At 43.9% G+C, this 19,157-nt stretch overlaps 1 protein-coding gene across 3 annotated transcripts in view; it reads left to right on the top strand.

Annotated features, from left to right (window-relative positions):
• Positions 1-19,157, top strand: part of MYO5B (myosin VB) — a 347,217-nt gene that overhangs the window by 180,730 nt on the left and 147,330 nt on the right. For 2 of the 3 annotated variants that reach the window (XM_039543124.1, XM_039543123.1), the window contains exons 8-10: positions 4,062-4,169; positions 7,510-7,619; positions 10,849-11,114. In XM_039543124.1, coding sequence (XP_039399058.1) covers positions 4,062-4,169; positions 7,510-7,619; positions 10,849-11,114 — 484 coding nt within the window. Of the gene's footprint in view, positions 1-3,767; positions 3,956-4,061; positions 4,170-7,509; positions 7,620-10,848; positions 11,115-19,157 lie in introns of those variants that run through there. The other variant, XM_039543125.1, reaches the window with a different exon arrangement.

The raw sequence follows: 19,157 nt of genomic DNA, 5'->3' as shown, positions 1-19,157 counted from the left end.
CCCAATTCCCTCAGGCATTGGGTTTGCCAGGCACTAAGGCCTGGACTACACCTGAAACTTAGTTTGACTTTACTATGACACTCAGAGTTGTGAAAAATTTCATTCCCCGTGTGATGTAGTTAGGTTGATCTAATCTCCACCATAGATGCAGCTAAGTCAACAGAAGAATTCTTCCATCAAACTAGCTGTCACTTCTTGTTGAGCTCGATGGACCTACATTGGTGGAAAAACCCCTTCTCTCTATACAGGAAGCATCTACACTACAGTAGCGCAGCTGCAGCACTCTAGCTGTGCTGCTATCATGCAAACATACCCTAACTGTTCAACTTCACATGTAACACCTAAAGTGTATGAATGGAGGTATCACTGTGACACAGACCATAAATTTCACAAGCTATAAAGATTTTCAGAGGATGGTTTTCAAAATCTGAGCTATGACAAGACTGCAACAGAGGAAAAACTAAAAAGAGAGAGACAAGTTTTACTTTAGAGAGAGACTCTATCCTTTTTTTAATTACATTTTAGTCAATGCCCTAGAATTCACGGTCAGGCTAGGAGCAGTCCCTATGGATCTTAAAACATGCCTTGATGTAATTAACACAGGAACAGTAGGAAAGCAGAAACGCAGCTGGTGACCCTCCCCCCCCCCAACACACACACAGTTCATAAAACTTTAAACAGAAACCAAAAAACAATTAAACATCTTGTGGTCTAACCTCCCAGTCACACACTAGCCAGTAGCGCTATATTGTGCTGGCTGTTTCCATTACAGGTTCTCCCTCCAGATACTGAAGTTGAAAGCCAGAGTCATAACAATGTAAAGAAACCCTCTTTGATTTGCCAGGGGAAAAATAGTCTTTCACCCTTCAGTGCTGCCAGATGATATGAACATACATTGCATTTTTAGGAACATTGTTTAAAAAGACTTGTTAATTCCATTGATCTCTGCATATTCCACACAAAAGGAATGCCAGCAGTCTAGGATGGTATCCAGGAGCCTTGCATAACTTCTCTGTCACCCAGTTAGGACTGGGCTCATTCATTACTTAGTTTTAATTTTTCACCAGAATAGCGGGCATTATTTAGCACCCTACAATATAAAAACAGAATATATGCACTGGCTGGCACAAAGTCATGCAAACACACTATATTATTATATCAGCACTTTTCACTGAGGAATGGAGCACATAGCTTGCTTCATGTGTGTGCAAGTTGGAAGAGGTCCTTTTAGACCCTTGGCTTCTCCAGGATAATCAGGAAGCAGCTGTGGGCAAAAACACATTTCTCCCCTCAACATGGCAAGAAGACTGCCACTTTTCCACTCCAGCGTGGACCTGGGCATACTGAACCACACTCTTGTCCTCCCCAGACAAGACTAATAATGTGCTTGAACATCTTGAGAAGTTCAGATGCTACAGAGGTCCTGAGGTACTAGGGTCATATAAGAACCTAGACAGAAGAGGATACTAGTGCAAAACACTTCTACACACTGTTTATGTGGTGCAACATGCAGAGAGCTCATTACACAGCTGCTCTGTAGCCTCTCTTAGATGCCAGTTAATTTCTGGGTAGTCTCTGAGGTGCTCATTTTGACATCTAAAGCTCTAAATGATTTGTGATTTGCTGACCTCAGAGACCACCTCTCTTCCCAAGTGAAAGCACTGCAGTTGGCTATCAATGGATGAGCTCAAGGAGTCTCCCGCCTTTAAATTTTAGCCTTGTTTGGCAGAACATGAAGGAAAGTTAGTTAAATGCAGGATGTAGTGGGTATTGTTAATGGCAATTACATATGAGACCCATGTTCTAGATAAAGGCCAAAATTCACTCCTGTCATCTCTATGGTGGATCGATGCTATAGCCTGTTTTTCCATACAGTAAATATGCACTAGTCTCGGTGACTGTTTCACGTTGGTAGGGAAGGGCAAAACAATGAAGTCTAGAGCTGCCAAATAGACTGAAGAGAAGAATTCTGCTCAAACCCTTCAGGAAGGCCAGGTTTAGAGTCTCTCCTAGCTTCTTCCTACAACCACACCTTGCAAGTTTTCTACAAGGAGCACTACAGCAATTTTTTGGAGTATTCAAAAATGCAGCTGTGTTGGATGGCAAAGCCCAAAGGCTAATGAATCAAGCACAGGACTGGGAACAGGAAATTCTGTTCTGGGCAGTCTCTGAGAGTCTGCCCAGTAGGCTGTTTTCCCCATTGTTTCGTAATATTATAGTAATGTATTTACATCTCTAATATCTTTCCAAGCTCTACTTGGCAAGCCCCTCTTATCACATTCAAAAGTGGAATGCCAGCTAAGCAGCCTGGCAGTTCTTTCCATACTATTACCCAGCAGCCTTTAAGAGTCTCGAAAGATGTGGCTGCACAAGAGTTTCCCTTTTAGCTTTAGTTTTCTAGCAAGGCTTGGCTCACTCAGAGAAATTAATAAAGTGCATTTATGGCTCTTTGCCTGTGCCTTGAATTCTTCTAGTTGGTTGTAAATGTCTGTATTGAGCAATAATACAGGAGTCTTTTCTGTTGTCACTGAAATCTGCAAGAGATTTGCAATTTCCTACAAGCTTTAACTCTTTATGGGCTCTGTACCTTCTAGTGATAGTGCTTCCATTGGAACAGCTTGAAATTCCACAGCTTCAGGTTGCCGGGGTTCATGAGAACCATTTTTTGCTTTCTGCTCATGTGGGTTTACATTGACTTTGTATTTGAAACAATTCAAACCCTCCTTATGAAACTAACCAAGACTTGCCTGGTGTCAAGTCCAAATGATGTGAAACTAGCACGTTTCTCACACGGTTTCCACCCAAAATTCAGTCCTGAGTTTGCTCAAAACTCCACTTAGGCTGGGAAAAAATTGGGGCAAACCTCAGCAAACTACTTGGTACACCTAGCTGGAGTTTTATTCCTGTAATAAAACCACCAATTCAGGGAAGTTACACTTTGTTTAGTGTTCTGTTAAATTTTACACAGATCTAGTTACCTCTGTTCCAGTCATTTTATCCATCCATGTGCTGAACTCCTATAGGCTTCAATAGGGATCCTGCACATGGAGTGCCCGGCAAAGTTGCATTAAAATATAGACAGTTCCACAAAGTTCATTTTACTGAATAGTGTGACTGTGTTTACCAACATTTGCTTGGTTGTCCCTGCATTTCAGTATGCAGCCAATAATACATCAAGAAGCACAGTGCAGGATAAGTTGCTCGCTCATGTTTAAAATACAGCTATTTCACTTAACGCCCCCTCCCCCCTGAGTTCCTGCTCATTGTCCCAAAGATGAGCTTGTCAAATGTCAAGCAGAGGAGCTGAACTAATCGTAGAGATGGGAAGCTTTAAATATACACATTATGTAGGTTCAGGCAGAGACGATAAATTCTGTGCAATGCAATTGATATTTTCTCCCATGAGCAGACAGTAAATGCACGCTACATTGTGCCAAACTGTTCACACTTCAATAAAAGTGGAATTAGTTCTATGCTGAAAAATAACTCTTCAAAACAAGCAACATGGAGTTCCAGGTTTGGATCCGATTGATTTCTGTATCAAACGAAATTTGCTTACAAGGAAAAACATTTTGTCCCCTAACTGCCAGACATACATACTCAAACTCGTGTAAACTTTAGGGTCTGAGTCAAAGTGGGTCTTTCCTTCCGTTACTGTCTCTGGCAGAAATGTTCTACAGACCAAAATTCATCCGTCTGTGACACGTGTAACTTCCACTCTGGCTTTGTATAGGTGTAACTGCTTGGAACTTTGAGAACAATTTTGTTGATATACAAGAAAGAACAGAATCCAGCTCCTCCTCGCTGTCGAGTTGGCACTACAGAGATATCTGGAATAGAAAGCACAACGTGTTTATTGCTAAAACAAGCAGATCTGATTGTGTGCACAGACTATATTTACGTAGTCACTTTTTAGAGCAGAGCGTCGTTCTGAGGAGACCATCTGCCTTCTAAGGTGGGCAGCTGGGGCGGCTACATGGGAAGTGTTCTAAAGTAAGTACAACTAAATGTAAGCAGCAGGTGATGTGCCTCCATTTATTCTGTGTTTGCTCTTCTCCTAGCATGTGCTGAAGACTTTTTCTACACTACTATGGGCGGCGACACAACTATTGATGGAGTTGATGATGCTGATGATTTTGAGAAAACCAGACATGCTTTCACTCTGCTTGGTAAGGGATTATTTGAAAGGGTCCAGTTGGAAAGCTTCCTAGTAGAACACTTGGATGTCTGTGTCTTGCAAAGGCTTTCAATACTTTGCACAAGCCCTAATGTAATAATGTAACCGTCGGAGGCATAAATCCATTTTCTTTTTGACTTACTTGGTTTTACTTTGCTCTCTGAGTAGGGAATGTGGGAGGATTACACCAAGTTTCTTACACTCGCATCAATAGCTAGTGAAACAGGGAGGGATTGGGAGAATGACTGACTAGAGATTACCCCAAATGGAACACTTTAGGTTTAAAGTGACATGGCCGTTTTCATTTAGTCTCAGTTTTGTTCCTGTTTCCAGTCTGTTTCCAGGAGGTGCAACAATATCTTTACTTTCTACCTTAGTTCCTATTCAGCCTGGCTAAACACAGGGTGATGTGTGCATTGCATACACCGTCATACTGTCATTGCCAAGTATCAGAGCAATAGAAATAATGGGCCAAATTGGACTCTTGACTGTGTATACACAGTTCACCTTGTAGTCAGTGGAAGCCATGCACATGTAGCCAGTGGCAGAATGTCCCAATATTAATAACCATATGCAGTGTTCCTCTAGAGTACAGTACAGCAATCTGCCACCTAGGTGACCTGACTGCAGTACTGACTACTTATAAGGAAAATAATTTGTAATAGAGGAAATAATTGGCTCTCTCAGAATCTTATACATTTGCAGGGGTTTATTCCTGTTCTTTAACTGTAGTTAATCTTTTAAATGTAATTTTTAGTTCCTCGCGGCACTTCATTTTATTTCTTGCTATTTTGGAAGATGAGATTTTTAGCACTGTGTGTGCTGCCTGTTGGGGGGACAAGGGGTCGCTGACCTTGTGGCTGCACCGATCACAGGGGACAGGGGCAGCTCTACACATTTAGCCGCCCCAAGCACGGTGGCATGCTGTGGGGGGTTCTCTGCCGGTCGCCGGTCCCGCGGCTCCGGTGGTCTCGCGGCTTCGGTGGACCTCCCGCAGGCGTGCTGCCGAAGGCTGCCTGCCTGCTGCCCTCCCAGCGACCAGCAGAGCGCCCCCCCCGTGGCATGCCGCCCCAAGCACGCGCTTGGCGTGCTGGGGCCTGGAGCTGCCCCTGACAGGGGATTATCATATGCCCTGTTACAGGTGCGTCCTTCACTTACCCTCCCAGGTTGAGAGTCTCTGAATTACACTCAAATTTCAGGTGTACATATTTTTCTCTTTCATTTCTCCTGGTCCAGTTTGAGGGGCTCTATCCTCATCTTTGGCCTCTGCTGCTTGTGAGGCTGTCAGTTATCCTCTCCTTCTTCACATCTTGCTCATGCTAGGCTTTTAGATACTGTCCTCTCGTGGTTCTCCTGTCCCTCCAACTCTTTTGTGTGTCTGTTTTTGCTGGCTCCTCCTCTTCTCTGTTGCACTCTGAGGGTGTCCCCAGGTTCCAGCTCTGTGCCCCCTAGTCTTTTCACTTCTGTCTCTGGACAGCTGCAACTGCTTACATAGTTTCAGTGATCATCTCTATACTGATGACTCCTAAAGTTCTCTCCACCACTGATCTGTCTCCTTCTGTCCAATCTCGTGTCTTTTCCTGTCTCTGTGACATCCCACTCTTGGATGTCTTGTCAGGATCTTAAACTGAACATGGCTAAACCTGAGCTTCTCATTTTTTTTCCTTGCAAGGTTTCTCCACTTTCCACCCTCCTTTATCACTATAAATCCATCACCATCCTCCCCATCTTTTAGGCTAGTAATCTGAATTCTTTTTGTCTCCTCCCTTTCTGGTCCTCCTTCCTCCCCCCCGCGTCCAGGCTGCATCCAGATCCTGGTGTTTCTCCCTTCTGAACATGTTCAAGGTGTGAAAGTTTTTTTCCTTTCACCCCAGAGCCAGATCTCTTGTTCAAGTCCTCATAACATCCCGCCTTGACTACTGAAATGTCCTCCTCTGACCTCCCACAGACGTTGCTCCTGCTTTAGTATCTGCATTTTGTGTGGACTAAAGTTACCTTCCTTATCTGTCAGTTTGATCATGTCATGCATGCTCTTCAAATCCCTTCACTGGCTTTGTGTCTCCTCAAGTCCCACCCCTCCACTAGTGCTCCAAGCCTATGTGCATGTGTCAGCTTTTCATAAAATCACCACCATGCCTTCTTCCACTCAGCCGTCCATGCATGATGCAAACTCCCTGCGCTCATCTGCAAATCCCTTAGCCTGTCCACATTTACCTCTGACAGACAGTGCCATAGAGCAGCCAAGTCGTATTGCTTTTGGTTAACCCTAAATTATTTTTTCCACCACTGTTGATGATAAAAAAAAAAAAAAATTTCTGGAGATGTAAAGGCAGGCTTGACAGACTGAGAACATCTAGAACAAGTCATAAACCTGTAGAACATGATGTGTGGAGCACGCAGTGAACATTTAAAGAGGAACAGAAATCTGCTGAGATTTGAAGTGAGATTTTGCAGGGTAACAATATTCAGATTTCTGAGAGTGATGTTCCTGCTGCAGAAGCTAACAAGAATCTGTCAGAAAACACTTGAGAAGGGAAAGTCTTGCACCAGCAATGGAAAGCCATTAACAAGTACATCTGTCACTCACATGCAAGTTTTTTTGACGTGCAGTTTTGGATGTGCATTTTTGTGCACATCCAAAAACTTTAAATTGAAGGTGCAAATGGGAGTGGGCCATGCAAACTGGGCAGTCATCCGTGTAGCTCGGATGTTAAGGGCTGTATTGTACAACTCTCTCACGTTGGTGACCTCTCACTCATAAAAAGTGAGCCCTGTGACTCCAATGGGGACTATCTGAGTAAGTGCTCTTCTTTGGCACTATTAATACCCAGTAACAATTTTTAATACTGGCTTACAGCAGTAGCATAGCTTAACCTGGTTTCACTGGTATTGGCCTGCAATTTGTGCGCCACAATTGTTTGTACGATCTTACAATTATTACAGGTAAGCAGTTTTGCCCTTTTGTGTTATAAAAAACAAAGCAAGCCCCTATACAGTCTCCTCTGCAGTTGGTTGAATTGAAATCCCAAATGAGTTTAAATGATCATCATAGAGTAGTTTCTTAGCTTTCATGCAAGTTTAAAATAGTATCCGATCCATCTGTAATAAAATCGCCTTGATATGACTGTTTAGGGTGTGAAGATTTAACAGTTCGTGTGAGAAGTTCCTCTTGCAATCTCAGCTGTCACCTTGAATGATGATTGTTTATTGAGGGCATTCTGACTGTTTTTGAAATCATCCATTCGGAAAGGAAATTGAACCGTATAAATATTTTAAAAGAGAGTAAACCACTTTTTATGTTGTGAAAATTGGATGTCAATTGTTTCTTTCAGGAGTGAAAGAGTCCCATCAGATGAGCATTTTTAAGATAATAGCTTCCATCCTGCACCTAGGAAACTTGGAAATTCAAGCAGAACGAGATGGAGAGTCCTGTAGTATATCGGTAAGTTTTTAGCAGGCACAGAAGATATTGTGTGTTCAATTTAGTATATTAATAAATCCAGCCAAGTTGCTTCTCTCTTGCTACAAAGGATGCCATCAAGTATTTTAGTTAATAACTTAATTTCTATTTATTTTCTCTTGTTTTATTGCTTTTGTAGGCAACTTATATATAAATCTTATTTCCCTGATGAGTTTGTCTCTTTCCATCTGGGAAATAATGCAATCTCACTTGTTTTTTCTAGCAGACTTGTAAAGCAACATGACTGTTTGCTTACTTGCTGGGTTTTTAAAATAAAATGGTTGTCGCTCTTAAAAACTGACCAGTTCCCCTAGCTAACAAATCTAATGTTACCTCAGTGTTTGCAGCATTCTCTGGAGTAAAGATTAGGGAAACAGAGAGAGTATTGCAAATACTGAGGTAACAATACAGAGGTACAAATACTGTGATCCTTACCCCCTACATAAGGTAAAATTGACAAGTCTTTAAAGGCAACTTGTATCAGTCTCAATAGTGCTGTCTGCAGAATAGTGTTTGGGAATTCACGCGCCCTATGGGCAATGCCAGTGCTGAATCAGTAGCTGCTGGTGAATAAGAATCCGAAACAATGGGCTAGTGCCTCCTCTGTAAATGTAAGTCCATTGATTTCAGTTGCCTGGTTTTGGATTTCCTCCACAGAATTTGGTCAGTGCTGGTGTCTCTCAATAAATACTTAGGGGATTTAAAGAAGAATGGAATGGGAGCATCTTTTTATACCTTTTCAGACTGTCATCATTTTCAGTATGTCTCAGAACTGTGGCCTAAACCATTTCCCCCATGTTATGGGGTTTTTTTTTTGGTTTCTGGGTTAGATTTGGGATGCATATTGCAGCACAGGCTTTCAGAAATGGTAGTGATTTTGGATGCCGTTGTTTATATATTTATTTTTTGGGTGCCCAACTTGAAATATCTTTTAAAAGGGCTGAATTTGCTCTCTTAAAATGAGGCCCCTTTAAGGTATTTCCGACTGGATCCATCACTTTTGGAAATGTTGGCCTGTCAGCAAGAGTGTAAATACTGGAATAAAGAAATGGTTCTATTGTGCAACTAATTCAATTATCTGGTTTTGGTTGCTGGAGTTCAGAGCTGTGAGAAATGACGCTGCCATATATTTGTCACTGAAATGTAGCCATCCAGTATGCAAAGGAGTACAACATAGATAGCAACACAGGGTATCTCTGTATCACATATATTTATTAAAAGAATACTAAAAACCTTAACAGTGATTCCCTCCATTGTTTTTGTGTTTATTCAGACAAAATAAATTAGAATAGCGACTGTATGGATAGTGTTCTACCAATTATCAACATGTTCCATACTGGGTAGTTTATCCTTAATTAAAATATAAGGACGTGCTCTGCACATATTGCTAGTTTTACCCTGGAGATGCTCAGTGTGCAGTTAGTTGGACACGGGGGGCAATTTGTTTTCGATATTTGGCAATCTGGGTGCATAAAACTAATCTGCTCCCACAATGCTGAATTCTGTAATGGATTTAGCATTATTTAATTAAGTTTAAATGTGACTGCATGAAATAAACTCCATCCTGGTTATTACTTTTAATCAGCAATCAGAAAAATGTGGCAGAGCCAAAAAGCATCCTAGAGGATTTTAAAAGGCATTCCTCCCCCCCCACCCCTCCACCCCCAAAATTATCTAGCAGGGTATTTTTGTTTTTCTTTTGTTTGAAGTATGATGTAATGTTAACAAAAGACTGACCAATTTCCCACTCTCTTACAAGAAGATGCCTGCAGGCTCATTCACATGTACTGTATGAAACCCAGCAACTGTCCAGGACTTTGCTGGTTTTTGCCACTAAAAACAAATGTGAACTTAAGACTCTTAACTAACTAACTTTTTTTTAAATAACTACTGGAAAATATTTCAACAACAACCACTTAATCTCATATATTTTGGGGGCCTAATTATACCAAGAAATCCCAAGAGTGCTTTGAAAAAGGCATGCTGTAATTTAATAATACAGTTGGCAGTGCCAAGCTAATAATTTAGAGCCTGATCCAAATAAATGAATGTTGAAATAAATGTTGGCGTCTTTGAATTCACTTCAATGGGTTCTGGATCAAGCCCTTAATGGTAAAAGGAATCCAAGTTTTCACTGTGATGTAGAAGGAAACAGCAGCAGCATCTCCAGACAGGGAGTTCTCCCCGCCCCCCAACCTCCTCCCCCACCCCTTAAAATGCCAAATGGTTGAAGTACTATCTGGCAGTGGTGGTATATTTAGGGGCTTGTAATAACACAAGGAAGTGCATCTAGAGTAACAGAGCCAGCCATCCTGGTTTTGGTTCTCAATGACTTAGTGGAAGTTGAGGTTGCTCAGCAACTCGCAGGATAGTGTCCTTAGAGAGCGGGTTACCTGTTACGTGTTGCATAGTTTGAGCTTTGTAGAAGGAACAAAACTGAACCATTATAGATACTCTACTCCTTTCTATTAAGATTGTGTCGCTTAAGATGCCCAGGGCATAGAGAAGCCATACAGAAGCCATACAGTGTGTGGGTCTGTGGTTGCAAAACGAACAGCATTGTGTGGAGCTGGGCTCCATTTAATGTATCGTTCCAAAGTCTAAGGAGCTTCAATTAAATGTTCTCATTTTTATGTCATCTCTGTCAACCACAGTTAAACAAGATAGAATCTCAGATAGAAACCAACTGCTGATTTCATTACAGTATTTTGATCCTGATCCTGGAAATCTAGAATTAAAATTTCATTCTGAATCAAACTTCTCTCTAGGAATCTACCACCAAGTCATTCATCTCTTCAGTGGTTAACATTATTTCAAGAGATTGTCTCATTCTGAATCTATGATAAATAGTCCCTACAAATTAGTTATCCACAGTTAACGACTAAGTAGGAAATTAACATGATGAAGCCAGTCTGAGGTTGGTCAAAATCCTAAATTGCACAATAACTCTAGGATTGACCAATCTCAGTGACACGCTTCTGTTCTAAATGGTATTTGTGAGGCACAAGCTTGTGCATCACACTGAAGCAGCAGTTTCAGAAATGGGCCTGATTCCTGAGGACTAAAGCTGTTATGTTTTATTTTTTTCCTCCCCCCATCTTCCAATCAGAATAGTAGGCAGCCCAGTAGCTTAGATATGTGGGTGTTTTCTTGTCTCCCAGCCTCAGCTCGTTGAGCTCCTGCTGATTTTATATTTCTCTTTATATCCTAGAAACAGGATGAACACCTGAATAATTTTTGCAGATTGCTTGGAGTGGAGCACAGCCAGATGGAGCACTGGCTGTGCCATCGGAAGCTTGTCACAACAGCTGAGACGTACATCAAGCCCATGTCTGCGCAGCAAGTCATGAATGCCAGGAATGCGCTGGCCAAGCATATATATGCCCAGCTGTTTAACTGGATTGTGGAGCATATCAACAAAGCCCTGCATACCACCCTCAAGCAACACTCATTCATTGGGGTTCTGGATATCTATGGGTAGGAAAGGCCTCTGTTTCTTCCGCTTTCATTTGCCAGTCTATTGCTCTGCTTTCTTTAGTTTACCATGTTCCACTTCAGTTAAACATGAGTTTTTAGAAATCTGATCCATGCAAAATTTGTTCCGGAATGGATTGCTAGGAGTGACTGCATTTGCAATACACTGAATGGTAGAAGTTGCATTGAGCAGGATTACTTGTGGCCTGATCCTGCAAAGTGCTGAGCTCCAGGAGCACTGGTGTCATCCTCTGCCTTCCCTAAAGTGCCCAGCACCTTGCAGGATCGTGCCATTATTACTTTCCCCCTCCAAAACAATAAAGACAATGGATCAGGCTTGTAGAGAACTCAGATGCAGTGCAACTCTCTTATAGTGAAGTAGAATTATGACAACTTGTTTAGATACCCTGTCAGTGTATTGGGCTGTTACTGCAGACACCATGAGTTCTCCTTTCTGTGAGCTCCCGCCTAGGAGGATGACATGGTGTGCTACAGCTGGTGACCTGTAACAAAGTCCCTGCCCCTGAGAGCTTACGGTATGAGGGTACAAGCTGGTACAGTGGAAAGAGAACAAGCACAGAGCATTATGTGTTGTCTGTATTACAGTATTGGAATCCTGCTTCAGATTTCAACACCCCTCCCCCTACTCTCTTGCAGACTTGGGTCTGTTTGGATGTTGGACTTTGGTCCGGGCCCATCTCTATTACATGTGGGTATCCAGTAGGTTTTTGTGAAGGAGGAGGGAGAAGGGGCTTTGTGTATATTAAAGTCCTGACTGCTTTCATTGAATTCCAACGTGCATATACTGTCTCTAATAGAGCAGCCCTCCATGTAGACCAGTGGTCCCCAAACTTTTGAGGGTTGCACCCCCCCATACCCTTGTCCATGCTCCCCTCCAAGGGCCGGGAGCGGGAACACGGCACAGGGGGCTGGGGGAGGGGGACTCACAGACAGGGGGCTGAGGCTGGGGCCACAGCTGGGGGTGGGTCTGGAGCCGGGAGCAGGGCCAGGGATAGAGCCATGGCCAGGGCAGGGGTGAGAGCGGAGCTGCAGCCAGGCACGGAGGGGGGCGGCAGCCAGGTGTGGCTCCACTCCCTCCCACAGCCTCAACCTTGGCTCTGGGCCAGGAACAGAGCCACAGCCAGAGGGGTGGGGGCAGGGGCGGGACAGGGAATAGATTAGGGTTGCCAACCCTCCAGGATTGGCCTGGAGTCTCCTGGAAATGGCATCAATCTCCTGGTGACTATTGACAGCAATCTGGGAGATTTTAATAGGGTATGTTAAGAAAATGACATTACATCATGTTGGGGAAATAAATCTCCTGGAATAGCTTCAGTCAGAGTTGCCAACCCTAGGAACGGAGCCACCGCCGGGCTGTGGTGGGGGACAGTAACCAGGCCGCTGTCTGGGTGTGGAGCCACGCTGGGGCTGGGAGCCGGGGCCGTGGCAGGCAGTGGGGACAGAGCAGAGCTGGGGGTGAGGTGGGGCTTGGGTTGCACTTTCTCCTCTCCCTCCATGAGGGCTGGCCTGGGCCCTGCTGTCCCCCCCCCAAACGTTCCTTTGCGCCCACCTATGGGGGCGCACCACACAGTTTGAGGACCTCTGACTTAGACTAAAGGATGATCTTGTGACTAAGGTACAAGACGGGAGGTCAAAGAGCTGGATTCTCTTCCTAACTGTGCTATTAACTTGCTGGGTGACCTTCACTGAAATTGCTCTGTGCCTCAGCTTGCTTAGCCCTCAAATGTAATACCTGTGTCACAAGAGTGTTGTGAAGCATGATAGGGTTGCAGTGTCCCTCAGTTTTGGCCCCACCCACCTGACTGGACCAAATTTGTGTGAGTGGAGTTGTGATCTGGCTCATGGGGTTGTGATGCCATTCACTCAAATTTGGCCCACCCAGACTACTGTCATCATGATGGCTGGGCCAAACTTGAGTGGTGCTGGGACTCCAGATGTTGCAGTGCCTGGAACAGGGAGCCAAGTCTGGCCAGCCCCGTGGGACAGGAGTTGCCACACGACCCTTTGAAACATGTTGGTAACCCAATTTTGGATCCTGACCCACGGGTTGGGTAACGTGGCCTTAGAACTTAGGCCAGGTTTGCCCAAAAGCTCATGTACGAGGATGGGGATGACCTTTAAACCCGGTGCAGCCTGCACCACCTTTCATCACCTGTGTTCAAGGGCCAGCAGCAGAGTGGCTATAGCAGGAGCTTGATTATTTCCACATCATTGCAGCAGAACAAGAGCTGGGCAGCCTGCCAGGTCCCCAGAAGATCCAGACCAGTGGAGTGGAGAGTGGGCCTATCCATTTCCATCCCTGTCCTTACAGCTAAAGGAAAAGAGGTGGAACAGTGGGACTGCCAGCAACCCCTGTAAGAGCTGGAAGGAGCAACAGCCAGCTAATCAGCCATCCCCACCCTGAAGATGTCAGGAAGAATGGACCAGGTAGACGGCCACTGGCCCACCTACATACAACTGTTAGACATAACAGGGAGCTCAGGGCCTCTTCTGAAGAAGTGATTAGTGGAAGGGCAGGGCAAGATGCCAAGCAACAGAGAAAGAAGCCCAACACCAGGCAAAAACCCACCTGATGGCAGGTGCAGTCACAAACTTGGCTTGTCAAATCCTAATGAGTTTAGAACTCAAAAATGATACCCCAATCTAAGCGTATTTTGAGTTCTTTACAGAAAGCTCACACAATTCTAGTCACTACTCAGTTAATGGAACTGGGGCAGGATTCTCACTTCTGCATAAAGCACCATGAGATTTTTAACACTGTTTTCTCGTGGCTGGGTGGTCTGTTAAATATCCCATCTGAAAGAAAGCCCCTACCCTCAGCCACCAAGCCCTCCCATCCCACAAAAACACAATGCTGAAGCATCAATGAAGTACTGACTGTGCTGGAAGAAATGCTGTTTACACATTCACTATCAGCAAGTCTTGCAGCACCTTCATGATCCCAGAAGGCTCCCATCAAAATTCCGAGCCAGCATGATCCTGCCTACTTTGGGATCTGACAATAGAACAGTTTGAGGTGGTGTAGCTGTTGGCACAGGGATTTGTTAGCACCGAGGGTGACCCACATGGATACTACAAGATCCAGAGAATCCTCGAGGCCAAGAAGTTGCCAGCTGCAGACAGCATAAGCTGAGGAGTGGTTCTAAAGGAGTGTAAGTCAGAGGAACTTTTAACAAAATGTTGTTTCCTGTCCAAGTTGCCTTGATTCCAGAGAGATTCCCTGTGGACTGCAATGTGTCAGAAAAATGTTGTTATTGAAGAAGGAGCCATATGGACTGTACCAGGAAAGTGTAGACCAGTCAGTTGACATCAAATAAGAAACAGACAAGCATTTGCAGAAATGTAAATAAAAGTTGGTTAGAGGGTAATGCCCATGAAATATTAAGGTAGACAAGAAAACCTCCATTACCGGGACACAACCACAAGACCTTTCTGCTGAAGATCACAAAAATGTTTCCCCTAAAACACTGAACCAAGATGGCACTGTCAGTCTTCTGCCCAGTAGCTGCTGCTGGCATAAGAGTTATTAGCTGGGTACAATGGTGTGAGCTGAGACAAAGTAAGATTGTCCCCAGTTCCGATGCCCCTCTACCAGACAGGCGTTCCATAACTCTTTCTTTGCTTTTGTGAGTATTTCATCTAGCTTAACGTGGGGATTGTGGCATTAAGAAGTTCTGTCTAACCTCTTCCTTCTGAAAGAGTGATGTTGGAAGGTGAAGGACTTGTGTGTGTGTGTGTTAGCTTAGCAATTAGCTTCCTTATTCTCCCTCACACATAATCAGGCCTGGGATCTTTTAGGCTGGGATTTTTAAACCCCTTTAAAAATGTTAATAAGTGCTAAGCCTAGATTTTTTCAAAGTGAATTGGTGTATGAATTCAGTGCTAGTGAAAGGTTCAGAATGGATGCCTGTGGAAACCAAAGTCCTACAGAGCATGAGGCTCCCCATGCTGCCCCACCAGCAGCAGAGGAAAGAGATTATTTTACTGATTCCATTAAGAAATGATTGCATAGGGTTCTGCCCTTAAATGTTCACAGGGAAAACCAGCATAAGGCTGTGCACCCCATCAGAGAGCAAATGGCAGTTCCTCTCCAGTTCTATTCAGCATTGCCTGGTGCGCTAAGGACTGGACTTGGAGCTCCCAGCACTGACTCCTGATGGAGCCGTGAACAAGTAACTTAAACACTATCAGTGTCCCTACCTGTAAAATGAGAGATACTGACCTACCTCATAGGGAGTTGGTGATTATTTAGCTAATGGTTATAAGTCTTTGAAGATGAACATACTATATAAAAGGTAAGAATTCACATTATTATTATTATAACACAGCGTATATGGGTCTGATCACCTTCAATTTTGCTTAAGGTTACGTTGTGCTAAAAGGTATATATAGTTATCGACTATGTTATATCTTGGAATATATTTAAGATGTCTGGCCAAATTCTGGCCGTTATCCCTAGGGTGATGGGTGTTTGCTCTTTATACCTTTATCATGAACCCATGATTTTTTGATACTGAAATTTAGTCTGTAAAGGAACAAAAATGTTGTGTCCTTGAAGGATTTACTTATTATCCAGTGTTACAGCTGAGGCTGATAGCAGTGCCTGTTACTAAGGTTGCCTAATATTGCCCATTATAAGGCCCTAGTTTTCAGTCCTTTAACCAGCTGGGCTAAACTTTTCTGTGCCAGATGTCTGCCTCAGGGTGAATTTTTTTATTTTTATTTTTGAAAATTTCAGCCAAAACAATTCAGCCATTTCTGAGAACAAAACTGAAGAGAAATTTGTTGTTTTGACCATGTTAAAAAATTCTGCCTAATACTGGGCATGCTCCAGCCTTGGCTGAACAGGATTTCCCTGTAATTGAAGCTCTGGTCAGCAGCAGTGTGGGCTAGGTCTTGGCACCTGAACTGCAAGACCAGCGAGCCACTCCTGTGTTCTCAATGTCTCCCCTGCTGGCACCTAGGCAGTGTGGAGGAGGAAACTGCGTGATTTGAAGACAATGGGGATAAGAGCTGCAGGAGGGGGAACAGAGAGGGTCTGGGAGTGGGTGGGAAGGGAGAATAGGGCTGTATGGAATGGGGGAGGAGAGCGGGAGATTGGGCTGGCGAGGCAAGGATTCTGGAACTTTGGAGGAAGAACCTGAGGTTGGACAAGAAGCCTGTGGGAGGGAGATTGGGGCTAGGGGGTGGGAGAAGAGTGGGGCAACTGGAGGGCAGGGTGGGGTAGAGAGACAGCTAGGAGGAGGAGCTGGGGCAGAGGGAGAACTGTGAATTGCTGGGCAAGGGGACTTGGGAGTAGGGATGGAGACTGGAGGGGTGAAACTGACTTTCTGAGCAAGAAGACTGGGTTTGGACCGAGACGCCGTAGGAGTGGAGAGTGGATGTCAAGAAGAAATGTCTAGAAATCATGACCTAGAAGGCAAGATTGAAAAAGCTGGGTAGTCTGGAAAAGAGAAGACTGAGGGGGGACATAAGTCTTCAAGCATGTATATAAAGGGGGTAGGGGGGTGATAAATTCTCTTTATCCACTGAGGACAGGACAAGAAGTAATGGGTTTAAATTGCAGCAAGGGAAATTTAGGTTAGACGTGAGGGGAAAAACTGTCAGGGTAATTAAACATTGGAACAAATTACCAAAAATATCCAACATACACTGTTCCTCAGCTCCCCATATTTCAAGTGAGGGTAATACCCCCTCATCTCAGAGGTGTGAAAATAATTCATTAATATTTGTCCAGTACTCAGATACTGTAGTGGTGAGCACTGTAGAAAATCCCACGAGGAAATTAACAATTCTCTCTTCAGAGCAGAGTTTGAGTAGTGTGCACTAAATAAGGCCTGGGGCCGCACATTGAACAGTGAGGATAAAACAAAATATTGAATAGCTGCTCATTAAACAAACACTATCCATTCTGTGCCCTAAATATGGTAGGGGTCTTGTGGAAAAAATAGTATGTGATCAAGTCATAGGTGCCATGGAAAAAAATTAGTGGGTGCTCAGCACCCACTGGCAGCCAGCTCCCCCCTTCTCTCAGCTCCTCTCCACCACCGGTAGCCCCACTAAGCAACTTCTCCCCCTCACAGGAGGCGCTGGGAGGGAGAGGCAGGAGTGGGGAGGGGACAGAAAGAGGTGGGGAAGAGGTGAGGCAGGGATGCGGCCTTGGGGGAAGAGTTTGAGTGGGGGTGGGGGTGGAGCAAGGGTGGAGGCTTGGGGAAAGGGTTGTAGTGGGGGTGGGGGCAGAGCAAGGGTGGGGCAAGGTTGGGGGCTTGGGGGAAGGGTTGGAGTGGGGGCAGGGCTTGGGGAAAGGGGTGGAGTGGGGGCAGGGCCTGGGACAGAGGGGGGTTGAACACCCCCCGGGTAAAGAGGAAGATGGTGCCTATGGATCAAGTCATTAAAGACTGTATCATAATGCATATGAACAAGGGGGCAGAATTAAGATTGCACAGACAATCTTAACTGGAATTTCTGAATTTATGATTGCTTGACCTTGCAATCTTAATCTTTCATTGTATGTTTTATATATATGAAGTACATGTATAGTGTATATGTGTCTGTATAACAGTTTGTGTGTGAAGAAAAAGTATCAATGTATAATTGATGGCACCTTAAAGACTAACAGATTTACTTGGGCATAAGCTTTCATGGGTAAAAACCCCACTTCTTCAAATAAATCTGTTAGTCTTTAAGGTGCCACTGGACTCCTCATTGTTTTTGTGGATACAGACTAACACAGCTACCACTCTGATACTTATCAATGTATATTCATCCAGTAGCCCAAATTGGCTCCATCATGTGTACAATAGCTACTCTACAGTAAAACTAACACCTCAGTATTTGGCATGAAAGCTGGGACTGCGCCAGAGGAACTATACGACATAACAGAACAATTTTTTTTAAATCTGGGGGACAAGAGCAATTGCACTGAAATTTTAATATCTTGAGTAAATAATAATCCTTCTTTTAAAATGATGGGCTATCTAAATACAGCATTTATTGTTTTGGCCAGGCAAGTAACTGGTGTGCAGTACCTTTCCATAGTGTATTTTGTAATCCTCCATGAAATTACTGTGGTCTGTTGTTTTTTGTTTCGTCTTTTAAAGCTGTGAGGACACAACATTTGATTTATATGTAAATAGTGGGACACTTACTACCAGAAGTCTTGAAACTCAAAGTAAGGCCTGACACTTTATTGTTAACTCCTGCTTTTGTGCTGCTTTCTCCCACTCACAGAACCAGTTACCTGTTTGGTTTTGGTTTCTAGTGCTGGTGAAAGGTCTGGTATTTACAGCCTTGCTGAGGACCTCTGTTTCTCCTCAGAACAAGTACAGCATGCACAGAGACAATTTAGGCTTCGCCTGCCTCAACCCTGACCAAGTGATGCCACCTCTAGGGATGAGCCAAAAGTTTGGTGTTCCTGGCCTACTCAGTCCCTCATGCCTGAGTCTGTTTGTCAGTAATAAGGGCAGTTACGATGGGGGGAGGTAGGGTTGTGATCATCTTCTTGCTAAACTGAAAAAAAAAATTCCCTAAATCTTTCTGTGATTCAGACTCCTCAGTCAGCAAAGGTAACCCTAGATTGGAGTCAAGACAGTGAGTCAGAGCTGCCTATATCTGCTCAAATCTGAGACCCAAAATTCTTCTTCAGCATCCTAGGAGTGTAATTCTCCTTCTTATAAGGGAGTTAATGATGCCAGATCCTGATTCACTGGCAGACGTGGGGATAGTTTGTTTTACTGCTTTACTGTTTGCAATATAAAAAGATACAAAAATGTACAGATGAGCATGAAACTGGTCCAGCACTCCATACTTAAGATATAGGGTGACCATATGTCCCAATTTTATAGGGACAGTCCCGATTTTTGGGTCTTTTTCTTATATAGGCTCCTATTACCCACCACTCCCATCCCGATTTTTCATACTTTCTGTCTGGTCACCCTATTAAGATAAGAACTTCTGAGAAAGTTTTAGAATTAAACCTTAATTTTGTTTTGGTAAGTATCAAAAGAGATCCTCATTCTTGGGGCC

Source organism: Mauremys reevesii, linkage group 6 (assembly GCF_016161935.1).
Source record: "Mauremys reevesii isolate NIE-2019 linkage group 6, ASM1616193v1, whole genome shotgun sequence".
NCBI classification, from domain to species: Eukaryota; Metazoa; Chordata; order Testudines; family Geoemydidae; genus Mauremys; species Mauremys reevesii.
This window is presented reverse-complemented; position numbering and strand designations above follow the sequence as displayed.